We start from the raw sequence: 18,675 nt of genomic DNA on the forward strand, positions 1-18,675 counted from the left end.
GGTAAACCAGATCATATTTAGTTTGAAGTCGCAGCTTATTTACGTCAGGCGTTATTTAAACTAACTACAATTTTTGTCCTTTGTTCTGTCTGGCAGTTTGGTTGAAAATGAGTGAGGGCCATAAGTCTGCTCAGTGAAGCTTGGTCACATTATTGAAAACAAAGACAAATACCAATATTATAATTGCAGTACTGATGTTAGTTATGGGCAAATACATATGGCTGTAATATTGAGTCAAAATTCAGATGACATGAATTGTAGTCACTATTTGGCCACTGCTGTTTGTTTGAGTGACAGTGAGCAACGGGGATTCAAAACTTCAACTTTTTTTTTTTTTAAAAGACCAAAGGAAACTGGGATCATTGTCAATATTTTTTTTTTATTGTTTACAGTCCTATACACAGCTCTTAATTCGTACAAGTCTCAAACTTGCAACAAAAGAAAACTATCTCCTCTGCCACCAGAGGTTGACCGAGCCTGATCCGGGCCAGTATTGCACTCTGGGTAAAGTCGGCACAGCAAAGACGAAAACTCACGCAGCTCGACGGTATTCCGTCTGGCTGCAGAGCGATCACCATAAATAGTCTGGAAACAACGTAAGAGAGCTCAGGTCGATCATTTAAAAGGGTTTCCGCTCTTCTATATTTCTGAACAAAATCTCCACTTTTGTAAGGAAATGGATTCATAAAAATATAATCAATTCATCATGCTACTCTGCTGAAGACGCTTGGGTCCTCAACGGTTTGATTGGAGCAAAAACAAATAAATCTACAGTGCTTGGAGACTTAGAATCTAAGTAGGATGACAAAAGTCATACATAAATGCTTTACAGAATAACAAAAACTAAGTTACAAATTAGTTGCTATCTTGGCAATTCAGTGACGTTGCTGTGGTTTGGACTGGCGGTCCGGCCCGGGCGGAGCTCAGCCGGGCCGGAGTAAAGAGTAAAGAGTCTGATCCCCTCCGCTGCTTCAGTAGTTTAACACGACTTTAAGGCTTTATGGCTTTTTCACTTTTCCTCTTTTAAACAGCAGCCCAAAGTTCATCAAAGCAATACACTTTACACACACACACACACACACACTCACACATACAGACACACAGCTGTGTTTGAAGACAGCAAATACTTCCTAGTAGTCAAAAGAGTGAAAACTGAAAAATAAATGCTGGTTGCGTGCAGACGTTGGAAGCGGCCTCAAGCATTTCAGGATGAAGGACTGTACACATTTAAAGGCATTTAGACACGTGAGCGGTGAATGTACAGGTGGATCAACGGGTCGAGCCGCTCTGTGCCGACCCCTCTCTTCTCTACACCAACGTGGGAGGAGCAAATATACAACAACGCTCCCATATATGCACAAAAGGAAGCCGATATGACAACAGCGCTGTACAAACTCCCAACAATGGCTTCAGGAGTGTGGCGGGCCAGCAGCGTCACGGTGAGGATCGGTAGTGGCAGATCAAGATGGAAAAGGAAAGGGGGGGGGGGGGGGAGAGGGGAGAAACAATGAGGTTCAGGAGCTCTTTCACGTGGCGCTGGCTGGGCCCCCGACTGGAACTTTTTCATTTTCATGGCAGAACAAGATGAACATGAACTAGCTCTCTTCTAGCGGGGGTGGTGGCGGGCAGATGCAAGATGGCGGGGAGGGGGTTTAGTTACAGATCACCAGGTGGACCTGCTGGCCGTAGAGGGGGTGGTTGGAGCGCTCAGCCATGGCCCGCCTGGCCATCTCCTCGCTGGGGAAGGTGACCAAGGCCTCGCCACTGCACTGGCCGCTGAGGTTGTACAAGATGAGAACAGCGTCTGGCTGGAGCTGCACAAAGGGACGAGAGATCAGTGTGAGGTCGGGTGAGCGCGCCTGCACCTTCACAACACCAGGGGGAGCCCACAGGGAGGAGCAGCGTCCCAGGGAGAAACTCATCAAACCCGTCCACGGCAAGAGCGAGGAGGAAACGCAAGAAAGCATACTGGTCATTGGATAGGAAGCCCCCCCTCCTCCCCCCAACACACACACACATTTACCTTGTTAGTCATGCGTGCATTCACACATGCGGGAGAATGAATCACACTGTTAGCGAATCCATAAAACCAAAGGTTAGAGAACGACAAGTCAGAGCAAGAGAGAGCGGGCGAGAGGAGAGAGAGAAGAATATTTAGTTGAAGAAACCATCCACAATGTCTGTACCACACACACTGTACGCCAGTGAGTCGTGCGAGCGATGAATCAAGACTACAAACGCTGCAGCAGTTTGTCTCAGTGAAACCACTCTAACTTAATAAGAACATCTTTGTTCTGCTGTGTCTGAGTTTTGATGTCACCGGTTGCCCAGCTGTGGTGAGCTGCAGTACAGGCGACTGAACAACAGGGGGCGATGGTGTCACAAACGTCATACAACAAAATAGTGATTTGAGTTTATAAAACTTAAAAAAAGCTTGACGCCGACATGGCAACTGTAACCTGGAATGACCTCATATTATCTCAAACTTTCTGCCTCTATTCAGTTTCAAGTTAAGTCTCTTCCTGACGAGAGTAGAACAGTAGCGCCTAATGTGCGACCTGTGATCTTCATGTTCTACTCTCGCAAAGGTGAACAACAAATGAAAGGCCTTGAAAACAGGCTTTCATTTGTCGTTTATCTCCAGCAGCCGATTTCGGAACCAAGCAGGAGTCGCTCGCTCGCTCGGCACTTAATGTGATTTCGGATGCGCTTCATGTGTTGGCACAGACTGGCAGGGAAGCAGGAAGGTTAACATGCTGGATTAGCAGGGAAGAACAATGTTGATTCTTATTCAGATAACATCATTAGTAGCTTGGTACAGTAATGTTTCTATTGTGGTCTCCAGTTGTCTGGTCTGGAGCCTCCTCTTACCTTGGGGCGAGTCCCTACAGACAGACCCATTCTTTGGGCTGAATCAGACTCCTGGCCTGTTCGTTCATCTGAAGCATGCCGCTGTAATCGTCAGCGTACTACAGATAGCATAATAATGAACGGACAGTCAGGGTTTGGAGGCCTCCACACTGCTGCACACATATTTATACAGTTTGAAGAAGGTAAACACACACACACACAAAAACAGTAAAGTGCCGCCTGGCCGTGCTTCATTTGCAAAGGACGCCGGTGTTGATGTGGGAACTAATTTGTCACCCAGAGGCCCTGCAGCCGCCAGACACTCACTCCACTGAGGGTAACGTTACTGCAGTTCAGCCAGCAGTCAAGGTGGAGTGAGACACACACACTACACTCATGTACCTGCAATTAGTCTACAGAATAGTTAACCTCAAAGAAGTTTTAAATTTTGTGCTGTGACACACACACACACACACACACACACACACACACACACACACACACACACACACACACACACACACACACACACACACACACACACACACACACACACACACACACACACACACACACACACACACACACACACACACACACACACACACACACACACACACACACACACACACACACACACACACACACACACACACACACACACACACACACACACACAGGAGCCTAACCCTTCTGAGGTCACACCTGTCAGGGTTCATACCTGCCTCAGAGGCTTCCACCTACTTTGGGCTGGCGGCCAATAATGTGGGAGGGGCAGCGAGGGGGAGGGGAAGAGAACAAGTGCACACATGTCCCTTAATTGAGTTCTTCTACTGTGGCTGCTCAAAAGATTCCTCATGCCATTAGTGCTGTGTGTGGAGCTCAGCTCAGCTGCCTGTAGATCCTCTGGCGTGTGAGCTTATAGGCATGTGGGAGGAGCCTAAACAACAACAACTGCAGCTAGACTCAAGTGATTTTACAAAATGCAATGATTTATGGGGAAATTACATCTGAACTGGATCACTCACACTGTGTTATGTGTCTTAAGTTGGAGCATTTATTTACCGCTGTCTGCCTTTGAATGGATCCCTGGGACAAAGTTACTTACACCACACTAAACTCTTCTTGTGGATTCTAAAGTTATGCTAAAACAACTTTGTGGAGCAGCAGTGAACATGTTTCTAACTCCAACTCATCTAACTTAAGTAGTCATCTTCATGTGGAGGAGCTTTGAGAGGCTGTTCCTCCCACTGTGTTCTGTGCATCCATGCGGTTCATTCTACAGACTATGGATCTACTGGGGACCCAGAAGTGACACTCCCACTTACAGAAAGGTGTCAGCGACCTACTTCAGATGCAATTTCCCCAACAAAAATCAATACATTTAGCAAAATCAGCATGTATAAAGTGGCTTTAGTGGAGGTTCAATTCCTTATTTTGGGAACACAGCTACAATGGATATTGATCCAAAACACTGAATGCAGTTTTGAGTTCTTCTGAAGAACATCATGCAGGCGTATGTAGGAGTTGAAACATTACACACAGAGGAGGACATGTGGCAGTGACGTCTGCATACTAACTGCAACACACCTTTCATAAGACAGCATCATCATTATCATGTCAAAAAGTAAACAAATATACAGCTTTTGTCCGTTTCCCCTTAAGATTCCTTCCAGTGCTGCTCACTGACCTGGTATCCTTGGAAGAAGCTGAGGATGTCCTTGACCCCGGTGTTGTAGGGAAGTCCCTGCATCCTGACCAGAGCGCCGTGTTGGGGCAGCATGGAGGACGGGTTGGCGGCCGGGTGGGTCTGAGCCGCAAGCGCTGCTGCCACCGCTCCCGGAGGAGCTGCAAAGTAGCCGACCGTAGAGGGAGAGACGGGGGGGCTGCAGGGGACGGAGGAGAGGAGAGACACAGCAGTGTGAGGCTGACGTGTTGAGTGGGGGCGTGGCTGAATTTGTCTAATGTAAACAAACTGTAAAGTATAATGTAATATAAAGAACGACTACTGGTTATGACTGAATCAGAGAAGTTGAGGATTTTCATGAGTAGAGGTCTTGTTTGTTGTGGAGGCACTAACCTGGGGTAATAAGCGGTGTAGTTCATGTTCATGTTCATGTAGAGATGTGGCTGAGGGGGGTAGTATGCCAGGGCGGCGTGAGCGTGAGCAGGGCTGTGTGTGGGCGTCTGAGGCGGCCTGGGAGCGGCCAGCAGGGGGGGCTGGTAGAGGGCGGCCTCGGAGAGCACGGCCGGACTGGGGAAGGCTGCGTAAGCTGTGGGGGGAGACAGACCTGCAGGAGACAGAATCCACCCCAACTGTTCAGTACACAACATCAGAGACACACACACACACACACGGACACCTGTATCAAGCTCAACTGCAAAAACTGAATTCTTGCAACAGATAAACCTAATCATGACCCATCACAACCTTCAGAGTGACAATTATTGTTGTCCCAAAGCATTCCGTGTCCTTCAGGCCATCCTAACCTAATGTAAACAAACACAAAAGGACCCTATGGATGTATTTACATATAAACAGCCGGTATGAGTGGGGCTGTGGCCACCAGGGAACACCGGGACACGGAACACTGCTGACCTTGTGGAGGCTCAAGTGTTTCTGGAGATAGTTGAGGTGAAACTACATAGCCAATGAAATAAATACGGTTTTAACTACAGGCAGATCGGTTTAAAAACGGTATTCGGTAACCGCTAACACAATGGTGAAAATGGAGGGCGCTGTCTTGTGGCTGCCAGGTCCAATCTAATCTCGAGCACCGAAGGCTGATATGAGTAATACAGAGCAAAGTGCAGAGTTAAGAGCTGCATTGTGTCCAGTAGTGTCTCGTCCCAGTTTCAGGGGCAAACAGAAACATGGCTGACACACGAGCTCATATCTACCTGCAGATACTGTGGGGGCTTGTTTATGGAGTCGCCAGGTTTATTATTTTAGACGACAAAAACCCTGTTTACATGATAAGTTCCACAGATTTGCACTCACAGGGGAGCTTGCAGGGTGGAGGGGAGAGGCCGCTGCGGTTGAGGGTTCCTCCCATCAGAACAATGCTCATCTCCTCCGTGGAGCACTGGAACACCTCCACGTAACGGTCCTTCATCGTCTTTTTATGGCACTTCTGGGACACCATAAAGGCCTTGTCAGGGGATTTCATCTGGATGAAGGCGTCGCCTGAGGGTCGCCCCTGAGGAGAGGAGAGAGAGAGAGGAAGAGACGCAACCAATGATCAGACGGGACAACACAAAGCTTGGCTGTACAAACTACAAATGTGTTATGAAGCTATTTTAAATCACTCAAAAGGTGTACAGACGCAATTCATATCTTTTGAGTAAACCAAGTCAAGGAACCATAAACCATTACATGTTGGGTTTGGCTGAACTTTGGAGGGCAAGAGGATCAGCTGACTGGTTTTATCAGTTGTGTTTGATGATCTGGATATCTCCATTTATCATTACCCATTAGAAATTCAAAGACTTCCACATGGGCTTCTAAACAAATTACCTTTGATTTTGTCTAAATCAAATGTGGACAAATACAAAAAAGGAGCAGCAATTCTGTTCCCGAAAGATTTGTCTCCTTCGTTTTATCTCCGGCTCCTTCTTCTGCTCTGATATCAGTGTCCTGGTTTCAGCTTGGCGATCTGTTCTGTGTTTTATCAGAGTCAGTTGCAGAAGTAGCAGATAATAATCTGTGCTTTGCAATTGCTTTTAAAAGTGAATTCAGCCCAAAAATCTAATTGTCAGATGTGAACTTTGTCTTTGCAAACACTGCTATCATTTGACTTTATGACCGTCTCTGCCTTTATGTATTTTTGGTTGGTTCCGCTTTAGACATCATTGCAAATGAACATGGCTCCTTTAAACGGCCCTTCAACATTACATAAAGGTCGATGAGGTTGAGCAGGAGTCAGGGTGGCTCCACTGTCTCACCTGTTGGTTCAGGACCATGTGGACTCCATGTGGTTTGATGTCGACGGTGTGTTCGCCCATGAACTCCAGGATATCTTCAATGCCCGCTGTGTAGGGCAGGCCGCGGAGGCGGATGCAGTCACGAGTGCTGCTGGCCGTCGGTAGGTAGGGAGGCGTGGCGAGGACCGAGACGGGTACGATGGGTGGAGGGGGCAGCGTGGAGATCAGAGGAGTGGACATGTAGCGGTTCAGGACCTGGCAAAGACCAAAGCAGGAAGTGTTCATGTTTTTGCTGATACCTGCTATACTCTAAACCTCCAATCTGACATGAAACCTGGATCAGACATGGAACAAACCAGCCTTCTATGACATCAGTGTCCGTCAATGTTTACAGCAAGTTTAAGATAAGATTAAACTTTATCCTGAGGGAAATTGCTGCGCAACAGTTGCAGGATAGTAGGAGATTGATTGATTGTTTCAATTCTAAATGAATGAAACCCTTCAGGACCTACAACAAGAAGCAGCTCATTTTCAGACCATACAGCTACAAAACTTTTACCTGTTGCACTTCAGCTGCGGTGCTCCGAAACAGCTCGATGTACCGCTTCCCCAGAATCTGCTTGTGCTTCTTCAGGGCGTTCTGGGCATATTCTTCACAAGAGAAAAGCACAAAGGCGTCGCCGGTGGGCCGTCCGTCGGGGTACTTGACAAAGAGAAGGCCCTCAGCAGCATCCGTCACGGGACTCTCGGGTCCGAGGAAGGCCAGCACCTCCTGGGCCGTGGCAGTGAATGGCAGCCCCCGCATGCGGATAATTACTTGGTTCTCTTTGGACAGGAACTGGGCCACCTCGTTGGATGTCCCTGGTGAGGGAACGAGTAAGATTAAGGCTTGTGCTACCGATAAAAGCAGAACCACCCAAGAAGTTCTAGTATTCATTCCAAATGCTACTTATCCTCCCTGGAGATTTGTGCCATTGCAAGGGCAGACAATGATCAATATTTCAAAACATGACAAACAAGTTTATTGCTGTAAATATGTAAAAGTGGGAACTATGAAGATGCTCGAGTGTGAATTTCCCCAAAAGTGCAGGCAGGACACACAAGGCTCATGTTGCATAACTGGAACGCTAAAGGTCAAACTTAATCCCAAAGTCAAACTGAACAACTAGCAGGACTTTTATTCTGAAGCAGCGCCATCACTGAAACGTGCGCTCTGTGTTTAGGCACATGAAAAAGTTGGCTTACTGTGAATCGCTTCCTATTTCTAAATAAGCTACATCTCGTCTGCTTGGACTATGTACTGTGTGCTGTCAGTCAGTATTGATCTTAATTCATCCGAGTAAAGTCCATAGTCAGACTGGCAGCCAGTGTGTGTGTTATCTGCTACAAGTGACTGTGTTTCTCTGTCTCTTGTCTGTCTTGTATCTCTATTCTGTGCTGCTGTTGCCTCCGGCCCCATGGTCCAGAGACCTTGGGCCCTGCTTTTGTTTCTTCACACCCCCTTTGTTTGGGCACAGAGCTGCTCTTTTCACCGGCCGACAGCCCGTCTCCCCCTGGGGATAGGAGCTTGAGGCTGAGCTGAACAGGTGAGCTGCTGTTTGCCAAGAGTAATGTTTCTCTCCAACTGGCCTCTAAGGGTTGGGCAGGGGATGAAAAGTAGAGGCAGGGATCGGAGGGAGTGGGGGTGCTTCTCACAAAGCGTCTTTCATTAGATAAGCTGCCGGAGAGTCACTGGGATGAGGCGAAGACACCGGTAAGAGGAGAGACATAGGCTCTACACAAGCAAGATTGTTTCTTTACGGTTACTAAAGACTCTTTAGGGGCTTGTTTTTCCTGACGAGATGCAGGAAACGTGAGGTGAAAACACACTAATGGGAAGACCTTTAAACACAACTCTTTAGAGGAGAAGCAACAAGTGGAGGAGAGAATAACTAGAAAAAAAAGAGTGAAATCTGACCTCCAGCAATCTTGAGGAATTCCTCCCCTGTGGCCTTGTAGACCTGAGAACACAACAGAGGAAGAAATGTGGCTTCAGAAATCTGAGGTTAATACATATATTCTACTCTTGAACTAAAAGAAAACAATATTTACACCAATAAACAAAATTAATACAGTACAAACTAGCTGTGGGCTGAATTTGAATTTGAGTTTTAATAACGTTCAGCTAAGGTAAAATTTTGAACAACAAGCTCATGACAGCCACGCACCTCGATGTATCGGCTGCCCATGTGGTGCTTGTGGCGCTCCAGTGCCAGGTCTCTCTGTTCCGGGTTGATGAAGCGAACTAAGGCCTCGCCATTTCTCCGGCCCTGAGCGTTCAGACAAAGGGCCACGCCGCCCCTAAACACAAACATATACATTCATGAGCGAGATCACAAAGACAACATTTTCCCTCTGCCATAGAAATCCCATCAAACAAATGGCTGGTGCCTTTGATCACCAGGATTTTCCCAACAGGCCCCTGGGGCAATGACCTTAACACAGTGCGCTACCTGTACAGTTAGTACACTAACCAGTACAATGACAGCTGTAACAGACATACAGTTTAATTAAATAATAGAGCTCTTTAGAGAGAGCCCTGAGGTCCAACATACTTGGCAATGTTGAGGCCTTTAAAGAAGCGAGCGATGTCTTGGTCTGAGGACTGCCATGGAAGGCCCCGTGCTCTGATCACCGTCTCACTGTCCACAGGCTCTGTCTTACTGCTGAAAATACACCATGGGGGGGAGACAGGAAGGACGATCAGATTACAATAATGACAAACAACAAGAAGGTATACAAATCACTGAAATATCTCTCAAGGCGAAATTTGGATTTGCTTTCCCTGCGCCATTTGCATCGTTCAATTTGGACAAATTGTCCACAAAGTGTGGGCACAGAGGCCAGTCACAGTGAGCGCTTTAACACAGAAACACACTCCCATGATTAAATGTCAGGGGGTGGTCAGGGCGAGAGGCTTTTAGCCGTCTGAGAGCAGCAGGATTTGGTGCTCTGCTACAAGATAGCCAAGTAAGCACTTGATGGCAAAGTTGGACAGCTTTAATTACACACTTGTGGTTTTCTTGTTGCTGTAATCAATGCTAAGAGCCTGAGGTCTGAATGTGAGGGGGATTGTCAGTCAGTCAACAACACTCCAGGCTAACAGGTGTGCCAGGAAGTTACATATATAATAAAGACATACGTACCATGTGCCTGAATCAAACTTGTACTTCACCGTTTCAACACAGGAGAATTTGTGATCTGCAAACAAAAGAAAGGAAGATGTTTCGTGGCAGGTTTGAAAGATGAAAACACTGTTCAGTACTAAACAGGTTGAGCCAGCCAAGGCGCCGGTGCTTTAAGCACCCTGCATTCCTATTAGGCATCACGCCCAGAGAGATAAATGGGTTTGGCTGTTATAAACGGGGCAACGCCAGAGGGAACCGACAGCATATCATAACACGTAACGCACAAATCTGATTTATGTTTCATTCTTTTTGCACTACATCACTGGAGCCAGCATACATTTAGCTGCAATTGAAAAAAGGTTATGGATTTCCTCATTATTTTTTAAACATTGTATTGGTATCGATTCCGGACTTAATATAATATGGTTACACACTCACAATGCTGACAGTACAAATCCCACTAATAAACAATTAACATTTCAAGCTGACGCCTCCGTCGTCTTCCTGTAGGCCAGGAACTTTTTTTCAAGCCCTGCACAGGAGAATCAGTGCAGGGTCCAGCAACACGACAGACACCCTAGTTGCTGGTAGGCATTTAGTGTCAAGGTCAGGTCCCTTTTCTGTCTGCTTACTGTGGGGCTCAGCCAGGATGCAGAGTGTCAGCTGAACCATGTTCATCACATCTCCCACCCCCATGGACTGCTCTGACGCAGCAGGAACACCAACATCTGTACACAGAGTTAAAGAACTTCCCAATTCCTACCATCACAAAACTGGAACAGCTGATTATGTTCCAACTACTGATTTCCTGTAATCCTGATATGATATAGCATTTTGCCGAGGAACATGCGACGTCAACCAAGAAGGATACATTCCAACATGGAGGAGATGGTGAGCTTCTCCACGGGGCTGGTGTTGGGGCAGCATTTATGAAATTCCTTCCTCAAGTCCACAAAGGAAAAGAAACATTCAAGAAGGACGAGATTCTACAGAGGGAAGACAAAAACAAACACACGTTGTTGCATTGATATCTGTGCTGTGCGAGTGATCTGGAACTCAAAAAAAGGGGGAAAAGAGAGGGATCAACGTCTGCACCCGTGAGATTACATCATATCATTAAAAGGTAGGAACACTGCATGTACATGAGGTAGCTTAATGTGCTGACAGCTTCCATGTGGCTTATCACCATATTAACAGGTAAGACAAACACTCTTGGTACAAAGAGTTGTGAACTCAAAGAAGTCCTGACAGGTTGGTTCAGTGGGATGACTGGCATTCCAGTACAGAACGTGACATGTTGCTGCTCAGCAATAAGCAGATGCAAACAGTGGAGCCATCTTTGGCAGAGCAGCCACTTTCTTAGCCAGGACATTAGTCATATATTCAGGGGAAAGGAAAGAATAAATATTGGCGCATGTTCTTGTAGCGTCTCCCTTTCATTGAGTTTTCTACTACTCAGACAAAAAATGTTTTGTAAGACTGACAACAAGTTAAAGTGGAAATCTAAAATCCTAAATAGTCCCCAACGTCTCCATGATGCAGAGTGAAAGTCGTGTACCTTTTTGGATGCCTCAGGGTGAAGAGCTTGTCGAACGATGAGGGGACTGTCGACACAAAGAGTGAAGGAGCTTCTGCCAAGGGCTTTGACCTCCGATGTCACTGACTGCTGAAACTACACAGGGAATCACAAAGAAGAAATACACCGATATTACCACAGGAGGCAAGAGTTGCAAAACATACGCAAATATGTTTATAAATGGACATGCAGGGAAATTATAGTATTTAGACTTGTTTTGTATTAGCTCACATGTGGGTCAATGTTTAGCAAACATCATCCTATTTGTGGAAAGTGAGAGTTGCAGTGGACTCTAATGTGCAGGGGGGTGAAGCTGATGCTGTTTTGACATTTGAGTGGCTGAGTCTGTGTGTTTCTCATTAGGCTAAGCTGGTCTAGCAGGTTTTACTGTTTGCCCAGCGAGGGAGGGAGGAGGAATGATCACACCACTAATCACCTGGATCAAAGTTTTCACTTAGCAAGACCAACAGTCACAGCCAGGCGAGAAGAAAAACAACCCAGTCAGGCCAAACCTGCTTGCCTCCACTTTCTGTGACAGCCAATCCCAAGCAGCCGTCCCAGTGGCTCCATCATATTTACCTCTATATTTGTAACAGCCACATTTAATGCATGCATTACACGTGTTGTGTCAACCTGTTGGCAGTTCTGATCCGTCAACAGCAGCCATGACCCCCATACCAGACTTCACGTCCTCATAGGCTACTGACAGCAGACATCTAAAAGGTCATCGTGCTTGACAGAATGAGTTCAACCATCTCCTTAATGAGTCATTTCAGGTGTTGTCATCAATGTCGGCCAAGTGTTATTGAATAAAACGAAAGCTGCTATTCAATTTGAAGCGGTATACATTGTTGCAGGGTGACAACAGAGCCAAATGTCTGAACTGGCAGAACAAGCGCCAGAGAGCCACAACAAGCTGCAGAACATAGGATTGATAGAACAAATCTAACAATTACCAGAAATTGCGTTTGTGTCTTCATCCTCTAAATGGCAGTAATGAGAGATCAAATTAGTGGAAGTCTTCTCACTCTTAGAGTATGCCTCAACTATCAAGGAGCTCATTGGTCCCACTTGGATTAGGGTGCTTACAATTTGATATTACAACAATATTCATTTGCTTATTCTATTAGGCATTGGGATTTTAAAGTAAAACCACTTCATAAATAGTATCATAGCTGAGGTTCCATCTTGCCCAATCCTGCTTAAATCCACTAACTGCTTAAAGTTACAACGCCAGTCATCAACTACTTCAGGGAACGACAGTGTTTGTCCCATGAAATGATGAGACCCTCACCAGACTGTCAGGATGAAGACCACCTAAGCCCCATTTACTGACGGAGGGAGGGTAGTTTCACATGGCCACTGGCTATGTATGACAGATCTACAGACAGTGTGAGAGTAAGGGGTGCATGTTGAGGCATGCTGCTGAACAATCACAGAGAAATGTACGAGTGTTTGGCAACTGTAACCAGCTGCTAACAAAGGGACCAAATTCTTCAGGGTTTGGGTCAGGAGGTTTATTGGGAGGTTGGTGGGAGAGAGATATGAAAAGAACCAAAGAGGAATCACGGAAAAGACAGAGTGTGGCCATTTGCTGCGTCCTACAGGTTTGCCCCCACATCAGGCTACAAACAACACAGCCGGAAAACGGTTACCGAGTTGTGAAAATGCGGAAGCTGCTCAGGAAATTAACTTCATATCCCAGCAAACTACAAGTGTAACCCGTACCTACTACTGTGCATTGGTAAGTCTTGGTGCCTTTATTAGAGTCATTCATGAAAATATTTTAAATTTGAATTGAGCAATGTGAAAAACATTGTGCATAGCACATCAACAACAGAGACCTGCAGACTTGCCTTTGTAAGTGCACGTTTGAAATAGATTGTTACAATGAAAACAGGTATTGCTTTAGCTTGACTGACATAAAAGGATGTACTGTATGTCATCCAGGCTGTTGGCAGTGAGTGTGTCCTCTGTGCTGAGTGAACTGCGCCAATAAAAACACATTCAAGGTTTGAGACAACAAATGCTCAGTGAGGACACTGGACGCATTGTTCAATAGCTAATGAGTTGAGATAGCGGTGTTGCTGTGATGACCCGGATTGGATCCCGGGGTTATTAACTGAAAAGGCGTCGGCACCATGTTGAAGTAGGGAGTAGGAGGCCATTTCATTCATCACTGGCAGATAACCCAATGATTAGATGACAGATCCAGCTAACTTTGTTGGGCTCCTGATCCCCAACCTAAATATCACCTAGATAGGAATCAGTTGTGATCAAAGTGTAAGAACTAAAGGTGTAAAACAGACTGCAACTACGGCTGCAAAATAGAGCTCAGACACAAATTGTCTTTAGAACAAACAAAAGGAAACCATCTTATGATGAAACCACACGCAGATTCAACTCAGGTTTGGATGTTACAACCAGCTAAACAAATGGTCTCAGTTTAGTTTTAAGTCCTTTAAAGTTGAACTTTCGAGCCTCAGCCAATGGACGTGTGGCACAATGACGCCCAAAGATCAGATAAGCAGTTAATGCAATACACATCTTCTGTACTTATACCTTCCCTTGTTCTGACAGGAACAAACTCAATTTAAAATCCTTCCTCTGAAAACTGTATTCATTTGGAAGCATGTGCCACTGTGTACAGTTTCATGTTTGCATTGTTAACAGAACTAATGTTTGCTCATAGCTGTGCATGCAGCTACACCTTGTTCAATTACTAAAGCGGGATTACTGGAGGAGAAGCAAAGGGTGGGGAAGTGGTAGGGCGCACCCTGTCCTGTTTCTCTTAACGTCTTAACAGTGATGTTTAATTGAGCAAACACTCTGAAAACAATTCTTGCACAGAATAGACTGCGTTCAAATAACAGGTGCACAGGAATCTTAACATGTTCTTGTGTCTAAGAACATCTTTAAATGACATCTTCTCAGTAAACTTGGAAAATTGACTGAACTATTAAACTAATAAAACCAAATTAACTTGACTTGCACTTCTGAAACGGAATATATTATTAAAGTAGCACAAAATGGAAAGATAAGACACCTTAACTCTAATCTCTGGAAAAATTCACATCATGAATGAAATGTTTCCACACCTGTATATCCAAGCCAAACAAATAAATATCAGGCCACTTTCTATTTTTTTACTTTTCCCTTCAGCCAACCTTGGGTCTCCCTGTACTCTCTGGACGGCATTCCCACAGATGAGGGGGAGGAAGTGGCCTTTGAACATGGTCCTATCAGAGTTTGCTCTCCAGTGGAGCTGCATTGTTTGCATGCAGAGGGCAGGTAGGCGGTGGCAGCTGAAGCCAGCTCCGATAAGAGCAGTAGGGAGTGCCGGTGCAGCCCCTGTGTGTAAGCGTTTAGGAGAAGCGAGACTTACAAAACTGCATGCATTCAGGAAAGCCTTTAACCTGTTGTTTTGTTACCTTAATTAGAAACTACAGCCACTGTAATCAACACTCACCATCAATACTCTTTGCAAGACCGTTTTGTGCAATTAGACAATTATGCTGCCAAAGTAGGATTTTAGTCACAGTTGGGGTCTTTTCTGAATATGCCAAGAAATAGTAGAAACTAATTATAGAAATAAGAGTGATTTCTGAGTAGAACTTTCCAGAACTTTAAAATCCAGCTCAGAGGGACCATGTGATATTTATCTACCTAAAAAGACGGCCGCCTTGACCTGCAAGACGTGTAAAGCAAGTCATCAAACATGCATGACGGCGGTGAAAGGAAATAAATGCATACAGAGAAAGCAGTGATTAAGTGGCAGAGTAAGGTGCATGGAGCCTGACATCAGGAACAGCCCGAGCACAGGTGAATCGGCTTCAGTCAACTCCCAGGAACCACACTGACCGGCACTGTGACGCTCACACAGAACAACGTGATAAAGCGGTCACAGTCACACCCGGGTACTCGTCTATAGCAGTCATCAGTCACATTCAGCTGCTCTGACAGTTCTAAGAGTCCGGTCCGACTATGTTTGATAATGTTTTGTCATCAATTTAATATTGACTGCATATCGGAGGATTATTGTGTTCAGTCTACAGCTTTAGCACTCATTTCATTCTTATTTTGCACAAATGCTGATGATTCTGGAGCCTCAAGATACATACAAGATATCTCAGTTTTTAATCATGCAAATGTTGAAGAAGCAGAAGAACAGTTTGAGAAATGTCTGTCAGTCTTGAGTGAGCAAACTGCTAGAGTGACTGATAAGAAACTATTCAAGTTCTTCTTCCTCATTATTATGCATTTACTGTATAGCTGGCATAAACACAGTTAATGTCTGAAGCCTTCCCTACCTAATAAATATTTTACCAAATAGACTTAAAAGATGTCCGTAGGGTCTCTGGCAATGACAATCAATATCAATAAAGCCTCAGAGTTTGACATTCCTTACAACAAAACTGCCACTGAATCAGATGGTATAGGCCAACCATGCTAAAGAAAAGAAACAAACGCTTCTCCACTGCAGTCCTATATAGTACCAATCTTGTTGTTCCTTCCCTGAATCATTAAGGATAAAACACACTTAGACTGGCCAATGGGGGGAGAAAGTAACCAGCCAGACAAAGGTATGAAAAGAAAGAACCGATTGCTTGGGTTAATATTTGAAGGTTCAGCACACAAACTAAACTACAGTGGAACTCAAGTCTTCCCCGGCCTGCATGGCTTCAGCATGTAGACCAGAACACAGAAAGTCTGAGCTAGATTTGTCACTGTCAAAGGGAAAACAACCACTCAGTTGATTAACCAACTTGCTTGTACTTCAGCAGTCAGACTTTCAGCAGGCCCAGCATGAAGCTATTTCAGTAGACGAGCCTGATAATGAAGTTTAAACTATCAAACACTCGAGGGGCGGGAAACATGCCACTAGTGCAAACAAACACTTGAAAAACACGTTTGGCAACATACATGGGTTTATCAAAGTACACTTAGTGACAGGGTGGAACCGTAGAATATAAATAATAATATAAATTCACACATTGGTCATAAATGAGCCAAGGAAACCATCTCATGTCAATGAGGCCAGATATCCGAGTTCTCCTGTCTGAAAGCGAGGTGCACTCTCGGGTAAACATTCCGTCTTCCAGATGTCTGCAGCATGCATCAGTCTGAGACAAGACTCGACCTGCGACTCCTCCTCCCCTCCTAATATCCAGGAGCCCCCAGGCTCTGCCCATCCTCGCTCCCAAACATCTCCTAAACCGCCAGGCCAAAGCGCTGACACATCTCAACCAGGTGGAAGACAATTTTCTTAAAAGGTCACCACACAGAAATTTGACACTACTTGCAACAAGTGAGAGCTTCATTCTCAGCCAAGCATGTTGGCTCCCATCTTGCTCTGGGCAAAAACTGTCATTGTAAGTTTAAGATGTGAAACTGAAATCGTAAAATTTGGCTCGGAATGTCAGCGAAGGCCAGAGAATTTACAATTTATGTGCAATGGAGGATGAGGAGCAAGCTAGTTTTAGAGGGAAATAAGTCTGAATGGTGACAAAAATGACCATCAGTCAAGACTAACCTGCTGCAGGACTTTATCCAGGGGTTCAGCTTCCAGGAGGTCATCCAAACTCAGGCCGGTCTCCTCTTTACACTGCTCTGTCAACTCCAAAGTGTCTGGCTTGACAAGACATCTATGAAGCTTTCCAACCTGTGGGGGCAATTAGCGTTTCACGGCGCAGAAGTATGCATTAAGAGGACGCTGACCGCTTTCCAAACAAATGTAACCTTCATCTTATTTTCCCCTCCTTTCTGGCTTCTTATTACACCGACCCACATTCAGGAAATGCACTCTTTAGGTCAAACAATTGACAATGTAGTTGCAAAAAGCACTCATATGTCAACAAAGCGTTGTTTATGTCGAGAAGCTGACATGTCAAACCAAAAGGGTGGGTGTGTGCATGTGCGTGTGTTAGTGTGTTTCCCCCAGTTAAGGTTAAATTAAGTTAATGTTATTACCTTCGTTTCTCGAGCTGCACACCTGATTAAGGTGAGCTAATGAGCCGGCCGCCGTGTGTTAGTGGCCGCAGCTAGCTAGCGTTGAAGGTTTGTGCGCTCCGGGACAGAAACACCATGTTGGTTTTAAATGTCAGCTGTCAAACATACTATTCCTCTAAAAGGTAGACACAATGCCACAGACAAACACTTTGTACTAAGTAAGAAAACCTAGAACGGGTCAGAAAAGTCCGTACCTTTTTCTCATGTAGATCCACAATTTGCCACACCAAGAGAATTATTTCCCTCTCATCCGAACCCAGTTTACCCCCATTTGCACCAGCTGTTGCCCCAAAGAACACCACCAGAGTATCACTGTGCGAAGCCATCAGGGACCACAAGGGTAAAAACTACAATTAAAGCAAAGATTAAAATAAAAATAACACGAGGGTTCACCTTTTTCCAAGTGATAAGAGGAGCGAACCAAAGGTATGGAAACTCAATTTAAGTCAACGGAGAGAGAAAAGGGAGATTATTTTCAGAGGAGCCACGAAAGAGTTTTGCCGTCAGAGACTCTACCTGTTGCAGTACTTGAGTGTGTTCTATCCAGAGATACAGGTTTAACTGGTAAAGAAGGGTGGAAATCCGTGTTTCTTTCACACGAACTCCATAACAAGCCCTGCAGGGTTTCTCTCTCTCTCTCTCCCCCTTTCTGTTTTTTCTCAGTTACCTGTATGGCTCGGCTCGTCTCGACTCGACTCAAACGGGGCCTCGCTATTGGCTGGTTCGCAAAGGTGAGGGCGGGATAACGCGGTGTGTGCTGTGTTCCCATTGGTCAGATTGGGTGAAACAGGAAGTGGCCGAGCAGTATAATTCGCTGATTTGTCCATGAGGCACACACAGGCTGGTGTAGAAGGAATGATTGATTTCTTTTGGAGGATTGTTTTGAATTAATGCGTTACGCGACCAAAGAACAACACAGGAAACCAGTACAAACATTCTGTATGGATTTCTTAAATTATATTTTATTTTCCAAGTTAATATTACGTCTGTAACGTTGTTTACTAAAGTCACGTAGGCTGTAAAAACGTAGCTTTACCGTTTACCTCTTGTTTGGACTTTTTTTCCTACAATATCTGTAGATAGAATATAATCTTTCACTTTTACGAGCAATTAGTAAGAACACCTGATGCAAAAAGTTAACAATAATCA

At 45.1% G+C, this 18,675-nt stretch overlaps 1 protein-coding gene across 3 annotated transcripts; it reads right to left on the minus strand.

Annotated features, from left to right (window-relative positions):
- Positions 1–727: 727 nt before the first annotated feature.
- On the minus strand, positions 728–18,171 carry esrp2 (epithelial splicing regulatory protein 2). 3 transcript variants are annotated; one of them, XM_076155623.1, is made up of 17 exons: positions 18,043–18,171; positions 17,721–17,873; positions 17,051–17,179; positions 11,500–11,613; positions 10,813–10,927; positions 10,574–10,669; positions 9,960–10,014; positions 9,369–9,479; positions 8,982–9,114; positions 8,732–8,774; positions 7,334–7,635; positions 6,796–7,029; positions 5,852–6,050; positions 4,931–5,141; positions 4,541–4,736; positions 2,872–2,969; positions 1,677–1,814 (listed from the first exon to the last, which is right to left on the minus strand). In XM_076155623.1, the coding sequence occupies exons 2-16, from the start codon at positions 17,850–17,852 to the stop codon at positions 2,886–2,888; spliced, it is 2,154 nt and encodes a 717-aa protein (XP_076011738.1). In that variant the 5' UTR covers positions 17,853–17,873; positions 18,043–18,171; the 3' UTR covers positions 1,677–1,814; positions 2,872–2,885. The 3 variants fall into 3 exon arrangements, with proteins under 3 accessions (XP_076011739.1, XP_076011738.1, XP_076011737.1); XM_076155622.1 differs by having other exon boundaries at positions 17,721–18,166; XM_076155624.1 differs by lacking the exon at positions 2,872–2,969 and having other exon boundaries at positions 728–1,814; positions 17,721–18,166.
- Positions 18,172–18,675: the final 504 nt, after the last annotated feature.

Source organism: Genypterus blacodes, unplaced genomic scaffold (genome assembly GCF_046128005.1).
Source record: "Genypterus blacodes isolate CSIRO-AG114 ecotype Tasmania unplaced genomic scaffold, CSIRO-AGI_Gbla_v1 ptg000067l_1, whole genome shotgun sequence".
In the NCBI taxonomy this organism is placed as follows: domain Eukaryota; kingdom Metazoa; phylum Chordata; class Actinopteri; order Ophidiiformes; family Ophidiidae; genus Genypterus; species Genypterus blacodes.

What these genes read in the sequence shown, in the direction of transcription:
- esrp2 (XM_076155624.1), bottom strand. Translation starts at nt 17,852, where the DNA reads ATGGCTTCGCACAGTGATACTCTGGTGGTGTTCTTTGGGGCAACAGCT. An exon ending in ATTCCTCAAGATTGCTGGAG is followed by an intron (nt 7,636 to 8,731) that starts GTCAGATTTCAC and finishes TTCCCTCACCAG; the next exon opens with GGACATCCAACGAGGTGGCC. An exon ending in GCTTCTTCCAAGGATACCAG is followed by an intron (nt 1,815 to 4,540) that starts GTCAGTGAGCAG and finishes CCCTTTGTGCAG; the next exon opens with CTCCAGCCAGACGCTGTTCT.